At 37.4% G+C, this 11,886-nt stretch overlaps 1 protein-coding gene across 2 annotated transcripts; it reads right to left on the bottom strand.

Moving 5' to 3' along the window:
* Window positions 1–4,898: 4,898 nt before the first annotated feature.
* Window positions 4,899–10,386, bottom strand: LOC135593486 (uncharacterized). 2 transcript variants are annotated; one of them, XM_065083574.1, is made up of 4 exons: window positions 10,083–10,386; window positions 8,891–9,161; window positions 7,662–7,729; window positions 4,899–5,550 (listed from the first exon to the last, which is right to left on the bottom strand). In XM_065083574.1, exons 1-4 carry the CDS (start codon window positions 10,218–10,220, stop codon window positions 5,269–5,271), a joined length of 759 nt encoding a protein of 252 aa, XP_064939646.1. In that variant the 5' UTR covers window positions 10,221–10,386; the 3' UTR covers window positions 4,899–5,268. The 2 variants fall into 2 exon arrangements, with proteins under 2 accessions (XP_064939646.1, XP_064939647.1); XM_065083575.1 differs by having other exon boundaries at window positions 8,900–9,161; window positions 10,083–10,385.
* Between the last annotated feature and the right edge of the window lie 1,500 nt (window positions 10,387–11,886).

Raw genomic sequence — 11,886 nt, forward strand, 5'->3', positions numbered from 1 at the left:
TTCAATCGATGAAACCCATACCAGAAATGCATTTAACTTAAAATGTGAGTAAGAGTAGTGAGTAACTAATCAATTAGTAATAGTAAGGAAAAGTATAAAGAGAAATGCAAACTAGATTTATAGTGATTCGGTTGTCTTGACCTGCGTCTACTCTCGATTCTTTTTCCTTCGAAACCACCGGCTTTCACTATCGATATTCTTTCAATGGATGAAGATCAGCTACCTTTGTTACAACTCTTTCTAATTTTCACAAGTTTAGGAGAGAACCCTTACACCCTTCTTATACAAAAGACCTCACACCTCCCTTAGAATAACTTTTAAACTCAAGGACGAAGAGACTCAATACTTTTTAAGAGTATACAATACTTTAAAACCACAAGTTTTTCATGTTTTGTTAAGTAAGTATGAGTGAGATATTTATAGGCCCTAAATGGCTTCAGAAATGGAGCAAAAAATTTAAATCTACGAGTTTTCAAAGTATTGGCAGTACCACTACATGTATTGGGCGGTACTACTGCTTGACAGCCCAAGTACTAGTGGTACCATTGCCTACCTGGGTAGTATTACCATTTGACATAGCCTGAGAGAGTTCTGATAGTACCCCCATCAGTTTGGGCAGTACTACCACTGACCCTAGCGGTACCACCGTCGGGTTTTTTGGAAAAGTATAATTCATACTTTCTAACTCACAAGCGGTACCACTGCATGGACTAGCGGTGTCACCGCTTGGCCTAACCTCAAGTCACTGAATTGGTCTTCCAATAGGCACAATTCAATCATGATTCAGGCCCAATGGGCTCTTAATTAAGTTGGTATTGTTACACCCAAAACTAACTCAATTAGAGTCTAAACTACTTCGATCAAGACATAATAATTACAATCATGAAGCCTACATTGTCCGGCATATTATTAGTTCATCTGGCACTTCGTCCGAACTTCCAATATGTCATTCTTTCCTTCGGCATATTATCCGATCCATCGGCATGTTGACCTCCTGCAACATCCGATCTTCTTGGCGTAATGCCCGATCCTTTTGGCCCAATCTCTGATCTCTGACATGATGAACTTTGGCCCAATATATGATTCTTCTGCTTTAATCGATATGTCTTTCCATTATCGAAGTTTATCCTATGGTACTTTTTTTAAACACTCATTAGTTCATAGACTTATCAATTGATTTCATCATCAAAATATGAGATTTAAATAATAAGCTTATGACATAGAATGAACTTTTACATAGTTGTCTTAAGTAATTGAAACACTATGAGGTTATGCTAGAGATAAGCTCGAATAGATTTGCCTTAAGTAATTGCGTGTATCATAGATAGCTAGAGGAACAAATTATACTTGGTGACTCTAATTAAATTAGTCATACTATAGACCTAAAGATCAATTTCCATTTAGTCTGCTAAAGAAATCTTAAGTTTATTACTAAATGCTTTCTTTCGTGCATTTTTTAGCATATTACATTCCAAAGTTTATATGTAGAACGCATACGTAAATATCTACCAACTAATTCATGATCATGGGATAAATGAGAGAGAGAGGGGGGAGTTTATCCTTGCATATAAAAGTGAAAAGCAGAACAGAAATTTTGCACTTGGCTAAACTAATATTTTGGCCATCATCCATTGTTATCCTTTCTCAAGAGTATCTGCTTCATGCAGAGTGTATAATCCTAAACCAAGATTAATAAAAATTATACAGAATGCTAAACTAATATTTTGGCCATTATCCATTGTTATCCATTATCATTGTTTTTTATATCCTTGTTATATTTGATAACTTAAACAAATTTGCTGCTAAAGTTACACAGAAGGCAAAAAAACTCCATCTAATGTTTGCAATCCTTAAAAACATTATGAGACTACAAATTTTCAATTAAGTTAAAAAGTCCAATTTATATCAATTAACTTCATAAATATTAGTTGATACAAAAGAAAGAACACAAATTTGAAATAGTTGAATATAATCTGATGTATACAAAGTACAAACAAATTAGTAGCAAAGCTGTGTGACCTTTTCTTCTCCCACAAGAAATTGCACATTTGTGTCATTACCTGTATTCATCATTGCAGAGACTTGATCCAGTTGCTGTGAGGTGTTATCCAACTGTGGTCATATATATACACATATGTATGCATGAGGGAGAGAGAGAGTTCATGGTTGCTTCTTATTCCAATCCCAACCTAGGCTTAAACTGTTCTGGGAAGAGCTCTGAGGTAACTAGACAATGGTATGTTGAATAAAGACACAGAAGTGGCAGTCTGTGCATGTTTGGGAGGCATGGAAGCATGGATTTTCTCCATTTTGGTGTGAACTTTGAAATGGCTTCCATGATGACAAGCTACAAATTTGGTTGTTTGGATTTTTTAGTGGAGATTTGCTTGTTCTGAATACTTTTGACTCTCAAATCATATTCTGATTGCTTATGTTTTCAGATCTGAAACAAGAGGGCTTTCACCTATGGTGAGTGTGGTTTTTAATGTTCGTTGTGCAAGCAGGAAGCAGCCATGAAGGTACACCTCCCTTAGTAGGGCCTTACTGTTTTCTTCGATGTGTTCTTCTCTGCTAACTACTGTTGATTCACAAGATTTTAATGCTTGTCTGTTAGCAAGCACTTATATTCTCCTGCATATGATTTCTATGCTTCTTAAGCAGCTTTATATGTGCAAAATAAAGAAAAGAGTTGAACTCTTCGATTGTGTGTTGTTGCTTATGAAGATAAAACTGTATATATTAACCCTCTAAAATTTGTATATCGTATGAAGATAAAACTGTATATATTGACCGTCTAAAATCTGCAAGCCCTATGTAACTATCCTTTTAAGTTATCATCAAAACTATATATTTTTATTTCTGAATGAAAAAACCAAAGGCTTGAGTTAGATCGGTGACAACCAACGTAAAACTATATAGAATATGTTATAACGTCTGCTGCATACTTTTCGCATAAGCATTACAGTCAGAAATGACCTGTGCTTGCACCACTGATATTAAACTTGCAATTGCAAGTTGAGGTCATTTGCATGTGACATGTTGGAAGATCAGATGTGTGCATTCTTCTTTACGGCCATGGGCATATACAAGTCAAGGCTCATCTTAATCTATTTCTGGATGTTCTCAAGAAGAGCTACATGACCGGTCTATGTTCCAAAAGCTGGTTCCACGTGTAACCACGTGCAGACACAACCTGCACACCTTTAATCCAAGAATTTACCAACATAATTCAAGCAAATCCAAAATGGATTAGTACTTCTCTACAAAGCATGCTGAATTATGAACACCTTCATGTCATCCTTGTCCTGTCAAAACTGTCTGAAACCCACAACAAGTCAGATTTCTGTGTTGAATGGTATCAGAGCCAAATTGTAGTAGCAACAGGACAACAATAGCTGTCATGTCTCACCACCAAGAAAACAACTGCAAGTGCACATCTTCTTATTCAATTATCCAGCCTAGCAAATACTTTTTCAGACCCTGGTTTTGTAATCCCTCTATATATATATTTGCCTGAAACTGAAGATGACAGCAAGCTGAGAAGCTGAGAATCCAAAACACCACCCAAGACTACAGAAGCCTTCAGAACTGCTTTGCCAACATCAAGCATCATGAGCAATGTTGCTGCTGCTGTTCTTGCCACCGCTTCCATCGATGTGAAGTCAGGAGGCAGAAGGCTCATACCGAGGCGGGGACAGATAAAGACCAGAATAGCAGCCACTGCAGTGCACTCTATCTCCTCCATGCTTCATAGGGCCTTACCTCAACTTTCACATCACAAATGAGTTGTTGTTTTATTGATGAAACTCTTCTATGTATATGTCATTCATTTGGCATCAATGATCAATGACAGTTTTTTGCAGATAGATTAGTATTTACAAGGTTCTATGAAATCCTATGACCAGATATTGTGCTTTGAGCTACATTGTGTTTGTTCTGTGCATCTTTGGCTCTGATGGGACCCAGAATTTGAGAATGCCTCTGGAAACTGTGTTATTCAGCTTTGCTTCAAGATTGTATTCAATCAACTGAGTTATGAAAACTCAAGAACAAGGAGGAATTGTGGGGATTTCTTTCTCTTTTTCCATGAGGACATCTAATGGTTTTGCCTACTGAGAGATGCCCTCTGTTCTGCTAAAAATATGAAGCTGGAATGACAATTCTTCACCTATGTCCTTCAATGTATCTCTCAGGTCTTAACCCTATAACTTCTTTCTTTACTTCCTCATGCAAGTAAATAACTCCATATCTTTATCCTCATCAGATATCAATGTGAATTTGTCTAGGACATTCTGGAGAACAAAGTCTACATTTGGAACATCACGTTTTCTAGCATATTTAGTCAAAATCTGGAGCAAAAGGACATTAAGCTACTAAAAATTAGTTGGAGCAATTATTATCAGAATAATCAATAAGAGTTCTCAAAAAATGCAACCAGCCAAACAACCTTCAATGTTCTCATAGTAGTCTTTCAGTGGAAGACAAGGATCTCCTCTTATCCAAAATAAAAAGAAAGGTTTGCACATATCTGTTCTGAAGATCCATTTTCTTTCCAACTTAATATGCGCTGCCCACAGAAATACTGCCTACCATAGGCACAACATTCTCCTATGAAGAACAAGAAAGTGAACACATCACCAAATCCACCCTGATGTAGACAACCCCACAATTGCTAACAAAGTCCAAGCAATCAGAAAACTCCCATAGATTCATAAACTGTATAATGTACCTCCTCTACCAACCAGACATAGAGTTGTAGGACACTCAGCAAACGTGTCTTCTTATGATAGATGAAAATGAAATCACCTGCTAAATAAAATTGTATAAATATATATTTTCAGCATTAGAAGAATTTTTGCTGGCATGTATTCCCACCAGAAACCAGTGCCAGAGCACAATTTCTCCACTAAAGACCAACTTATCACATAATTTACAAGGATTCTGTTTTGATGATCTATATAATAAGTATAATAATACAGCAAAGCAAGGTCTCCAAGTCTAAATATGCCATACAGAGAGCAGACAAAGTCCAGAATAGCAATTATGCAATACACTCAATTATATCCATACTACAATATTCATGTTCGCATGAATATTGTATAATACCAATAGCTTTCTTAGCAGCCAGCTTTGTTGAAGATTGAAGATTTTTTTTTTACTGTATCCACTAATTTAAATGATCAAAGACGATGTTATGTCATGCAACTCTTAAATAATACAATAAATTTGAATCATATATCTTGCTCTTGGGGCTGAGTTGCGTGAGTGCTATTTTTCTCTGCTGCTGCTACTACTGCTGCTGCTGCTGCTGCTGGGTTTATCTTCAGGCTCTTCATCATCGAAATCCTCAGGGAAGCTTGAGTTACTACTAGATGGCTTCACACCTATGTTGCTGAAGAGATTTCTGAACCATGTTCCCTGGGCACGAGCAGCAACACTACCTGAATCACTCGGGCCTTCTGATGTGGTGGGTGCATTTGAACCCACACCTGAGATGAACCTATAAGCTACTCTGCTAGCATTTATAATTTCAGCTTTTGCTTGTTGCAGCTGTAACCCACAAAAGAAGAGGACAAAGACACCAGCATCAAATTAAAGCTGCTACATCTATGGTGGCAACAAATCACACAAGAACCATAATTTTCTAATTCTGCATATGACACTGCCAAGTATGTCACTAAGTGCTTCAGTATGCTGTAAGCCAATACAGCAGGATTCAGTCAGCAGATGCAACTGATAACAACTGATACAAACACATATACAAAAACTGGCAGGCGATGGAAATCCAGCTTAAAACAATCATATGTACTTAAAAATATCGGTTGGCAATGGATGAATGCATTTTGCTAACACATTCAATCCTATTTTACCTTAAGTAAGAAAGTTGAATAACTTGTAGTTGATACCCAGCTTCTTTACTTTCCAACTGGACTTAAACCAGCCAATTTAAGCTATATACAGATAGAATCTGGTCCATTAACAAAAAATCCTGATCTGATTCCATAAATCTGTGAATCAACTATGAGCCAGTTTTGTCATATTTACTGGACAATCAAACATCTCATCCGAGAACATACTCAATTACAGTTGAAATTTTTTTTTATGTACATCCTAGGTCACCAACATCAAGTGGTAACCATATCTACAGGTGTGTTTATTTATTAGAAAATGTTTAAGATGAAATTATATAGTTGCTAATTAGATCTATCATACATGAACTGAATTGAGATTGATCTATGATTGATGCTATTATTATTCGGATTAGTAATATTCTGATTAATTGATCAGATTCCCTACTATATCAAATCCACTAATAGACTTGTTATCAAACTGTTTTGGCCCTCTTGTATCAAAATAATGTATTGAGTAAGCTGCGAATATATCGACTGAGGTAAAACTGTGAAGCCTAACACGGTGTCGAAACCAATCTCTGATAGGCATGAGCTGTAATTGTACCAGGCCTATGTGAAGTGGGATAATTGACAATTACCAGTCTTGCAATCTAAAGGCACAATTTTCTCTACTCTCATAATAATAGCCTCTTCTTTTGGAACCTCTTTTAGCCTACAACTCACTACTAGCACATGATGTGTGCGCCGAACAATCTCTCTTGATCCTTAAGGGGCACATTCCAGAGTCCCAAGGACTCCTATTCATTGTAAAAAAGAAATGGATATGAAAATTATCGAGAACAAAAATATCCTAAACCAAAAGTAATTCTTGATATTGTCATGACTTTCCATAACCCTTGCGATATATATAGTTTCAGCAAAAGCAGTAGCTTATTGACTGCCTATCTAATTAAATAACTAAGGAAGGTATAAATCTAAGGTTAACTCAGGTTCTCAAGTATCTGAGCATAGGATTTTCAAACACAAGTTCTGAGAAGTTCTTTTAAGACAAGATAATTATGCAGGTATTAGGAACAACCCACATAATATAAGGAAGCAGAAGGGTGAGGCCTAATTCAGCACTTTATGGCTTCAAGCTTTCAAGGGTAAACAAACTTCAAAAGGAAATATCATTTTTCTCTACAACTACAGCTGGGGCTGTTGTTTTTGCACATAAAAAAGGGTTTATTTATATAGAAATCATGTACATGTGCAACAACTAAGTGGCAGTAGCTTAGGAAGGAACCCACGTAGAACAAGCAACAATAAGGGTTGATTGGCAGTGCTCGACCCTACTTTTCCTTTCAACCATCAAGCCCGTTCTTGTAATATGAAAATCCAGGGTCAGGCTTCATCCTCATGAAAGATCATATACTATGTACTATTCAGTGCTCATGACTCCATTTAGTGTAATGATTTGTTCATTGATCCTAAGAATCCAATATCAAGCATCATTGTTTGTTCTGACTTCTGATAGCATAAATACCATCAAATGACACGAAGGCATTGGCATAACAAAATCTATCAACCATTTGCTATTTGTGTAAAGTGCCAACAAGGTGGAAACTACCTCAAACATGAAACAAATCATGAGATATCTTTACTTCTGAAATTAAAATGCAATTACTGCATAAACAGAGACATGCATTAAACCCCAAACAAGATATACTAAATCAAAATTCGAACAATCACTATTTTGCTGAGATCCTTTTATAAAGAACAAGCTGAATTAAACGGAAAAACCTACAAAGTAGAAAAATTACTTCTTACCTTGAATGCTGTGATTTCTGCAACTTCCATGGCAGCATCACCAGCATTTGCTAACCGATTCACCCATGCTGCAGGCATGAGATTATTATAAATATGGTAGAGAAGAATAATATCATTGAATTTGATGATATGATCTATGTAGCGAATATAATTGAAAGTAAACTAAAAATAGCATAAAGACATCAATCAACTTTTCAAGACACTATATACATCCTCTGAATATTATACATTCTTCTAATTCATTAACTGCCTAAATATGTCTCTTAGAAGAGACCTCCAACACTAAGGAAATAATTTACAAAAAGAAATTTACCTGGATTCTCCGTTGTGCTTGTTAGTATATAGCTCCTCAAAAGTCAACAACAACAACAACTAATGCTAGGAATAAATATTCAGAAGTCTGGATGGTTTAACGAGACAAAAGTCCAGTAGCAATCATTGAGGAAGTCTCACAGAGAAAAGGAATAAAGTGTCCCAAATGGAGTACAGCAAGATACAAAACAAACACTTTCAAATTCCAAAAATTGTCTAATGACAGAAAAGACCATTCAACTTACAAGAGAACTTATCAATAGACAAAACAATTCAACGACCAAAACCTGATGGATTCAAGCTTCAGTCCTATCGAAAAAGTTTGTCAAAAAGCCAAAGACATGAGTAATTTTCATATTTATGTAAAAGACAAGCTATCAGAAATGAGAAAGAAGAGAAGAAAGAGGATATGTCAATTTTCTTTCTGCTTCTCTTCTTTTTTTGTTTCATTATTCTTTTATCTTTCTATTGTGAACCCATTCAGATTAGAATGTGTTATATGGCTTGTGAGTATTAGACTGTTAATTGTTTTGGTGGAGCTAAATCTCATCCTTTCAGTTATTCCCCCAGTAAAGTGGCTCCCATTATATTGAGCCAGTCCACGATAATTCCTTGTTCAAATGACCCATGTCTTGCGTGCAGGGCTAATGACACGAATAATAGAGAGAGAGAAACAGATACAAGAGACTTTTACCTCAGAAGATTAAAAGAGTTGGAGAAAGACAGGGTGAGAAAAAAGAAGCCCTTGACCTATTCAATAAAATATATTTTTAATAAAATGTATGGTCAATAACCCTGTGTTTGCTTATCTAAAATCAGAAACTATAAACAAAGCATAAAGAAATCTCAATGAGCACAACATCAAGTCTTGACATGTGAAATCGAGTATTTGCATCCAACATTACCAAATGAAGTACCTGACTGACCTGGAAGTTTTGGAACATCAAGCATTTCACAGAAAGCATCACAGAAGTGGTTGCAATTTCTTGAAAGCAGATCATATGAACTTCCACGCCATTCTCTGCTTAGTTCCCTCAAGATTTGATTCGCCGTGAATATGGAACAAGTTGTCTCTCCAAGGACAATTGATTCTCGATAACTATACATAGGATTTTTACATGGTTGACAACTGAAAACTCCACTACCATATTCACAAAAACCAAATGACCATTCTTCATCACCGTATACCTGACAATTACAAAAAAGAAAAAGCAAGCAAATTACTAGTAGAATCATGACTTAAATTGTCTTTCACATATGGACAAAAGATAAAGAAAGAAAAATGACTTCTTACTTACCTAGAAATAAAATGATAACGAAGTTATGATGAAAAATAAAAAAATAAGTGGAAAGAAACCAACAAAGTTTAATCAAAAGTAATCAAATGACTCCAGAAAGATAACCTCTTTGATCATTAAAAACCTTCCCATATATTCTTCCATAAAATCGACGCACTTTCTCTCCCTGCTTCTGATAGAAACAATAACCACACTGTCAAATGTCAAATTATTTGTACTTAAAATGAGCAACTTTGTGCCTTCAAATTTTCCGTAAAAACCAAAACTAGGAACCACAATCTCTGTCACATTCTCCTTCCAAATCAGTGTATTCCACGCAAATGGTGTCTAATTACAATGGAAAGCCTCCCTGACCAATGCCAACTCACCAATAACTACCCAAGGAAATAAGAAGAAATAACGAAACTGGAACTCCAGAAAGGAAACCTTCTGGATCCTCCTATGCATTTCTTTAGGACGATTCCTCTTGCTCCGTCCAGTAAAAAATATTCCTATTTGATCAGGTTTTTATAAAAGAAATAGAAAATTATTTTCATAATGAAATTTTTATGCTAAAAGTTAGTTTTTTTTGTGCCTTGTGCATTGGCATTCATATAGCTCTCACCAATCACCTCGATTTCCCTCTAGTTCTCCTAACAAATCACTGGGATCCGTGCAAAAGGTGGTTAATTACAAATACAGAGTAAACACCTAATCCAATCAATGCCCACTACCCAAAATACCCCCCGCTTCAAAGAAAAGGTAAGATCTCGGACAAATCCAAGAACAATTTCAACGGAGAAGAACACGGGGTGGAAGGGAAGAGAGGGACCTGGATAGAGCTATGGAAGATGCCGCCGACGCCGATGCCGTCCTTGAAGAAGCGGTTGATGTGGAGGATGGTGTTGTTGGCCTTCTCCGACCCACTGTTGGTCACGTCGTACACATGCGCCACCACCTCCTTCATCATCGTCTGCCTCTTCCTCTCTCTCTCTTCTCTCTAGACAACAAAGGAAACTAGAATTAATGATGTTTGCGAAGAATCAAGCCTCCGCCAAGCGTCGCCTTCTTCGTCTCTTTCCCTTCCCCCTCTGCGTTCTCTCTCCCGTCGGTTCTCCGTTCCGTTATGTCGGTTTCATGTTTAACGCGGATTTGAGGTACGTCACAAATGTTTTACTCATCCTACGTGGAGAGAAAATAACGACGCGGAATGTGGGTCCCACTTAAGACAGTGGCCCCGAAACAGAGCTAACCAATCTAAGTCGACTCCCCGAAATGCCTCAAATTCCTTATAAGATTAAATGACTATAATGCCTTTTATTACGCCTCCGCACGCAATTTGTTTCTCCACTCTCTCTCTCTCTCTCTCTCTCTCTCTCACAGACACACACACACACCGGAATTATAGATCGATGTCAGATCGTTACTCCCACAAGGAGATCTCTTCCCTCGACTATGACGCCTTTGCTAGCTTTGAAAGGCTTGCTTGGTTTCTTGCTCGAGTCGCGCAGGTATAACGCACCCGTCCTTTTATTTCGATTTTTCAGTTTATTTGCGAGTTTTTTTCTAATCTGGAACCTGCAGTGAGTGGAATGCATTTTTAGGTTATGATTGTTGTAGCGTAATCATGGTTCTTCGTGCGGATTAGGGCTTTGCAGATTTCTATTTTCTTGAATTCGGGATGATTGGTGATGATTCTGGTAGCTTTATGTTTCAGATCGAGAATCAAAGACTGCGAGCAAGGAGATTTGACATTTGGAGGTTTTGGGAAGCAATATGAATATGAGTGTAAGTTAGTGTCGTTGATTCATCATCGAAAGTACAATCCTTCTTATGACTCGTTATGATTATGATTGACGTGGAGAGCTATGGGAAAGGCAAAGGAATACGTAGGTAGGAAGAGACAGTTTATCGGGAGCAGTGAAGATTGATTGGGGAGCTGGGTAGTCCCTCTTGTCAGGGACAAACTTCTAAATAAGATGTTTAATGTAATGCTTATGTATGTTCGTCCGTGTTTTTTGGTATATTCATACTTTGACTAGCATGTAGAGGGACAATCGAAGACTTAATAGTCCCATTTTAGTTCGGTCTGTAATGGATCATTTTACCCTTTGTTGTGCAACTATTCAGAGCTTGTAAAGTCTGTTTGTAATTTGTTTTATCTATGAAGTGTTTTCGGAAATATTTGCTTGTGGATCCCGAATGAGGCATTTTCTCTAACTCGTTCTCTCTTTTGTGGGTCCTGAGGGACATGGGAGGCTTCGGGGAGGCTGACCTTTACGGACAGACACGCAAGGGTGCCGCACGACTTAGGCAAAACCAGCTAAGTCTATGATAGATGGTATCAGAGCGGGACAAGCACTCATAGAAACACTTAGCATACAAATGTAGGGGACCTAGCGGGGCTGCGTTGAGGGCAGTTAGCACACGCGCGACCGTTTGGGGTAAAATGGGCATGGAGATGTAGGGAAAAGGAGTCGCTCGGGGGAGCAAGCATATGAGATTAGCATGCAGAGGAATGACCAACCCTTCGCACAAGAGGCACCTCGAGAACAAGCAAGCCTAGAAGAATACGGAGCGCATAAAGGTTGGGATAGTTGAGTTTGAGCTACGGCTCAACGTTGACAACTATACTT

Source organism: Musa acuminata, chromosome BXJ1-9 (genome assembly GCF_036884655.1).
Source record: "Musa acuminata AAA Group cultivar baxijiao chromosome BXJ1-9, Cavendish_Baxijiao_AAA, whole genome shotgun sequence".
NCBI lineage: Eukaryota > Viridiplantae > Streptophyta > Magnoliopsida > Zingiberales > Musaceae > Musa > Musa acuminata.

Excerpts from the sequence above, each read along its gene's own strand:
- LOC135593486 (XM_065083574.1), bottom strand. The coding sequence starts at position 10,220 with ATGATGAAGGAGGTGGTGGCGCATGTGTACGACGTGACCAACAGTGGG. Across the intron at positions 9,162-10,082 it reads TCTTCCATAGCTCTATCCAG|GTATACGGTGATGAAGAATG; the intron begins GTCCCTCTCTTC and ends TGTAATTGTCAG. Across the intron at positions 5,551-7,661 it reads CAGAAATCACAGCATTCAAG|CTGCAACAAGCAAAAGCTGA; the intron begins GTAAGAAGTAAT and ends TGTGGGTTACAG.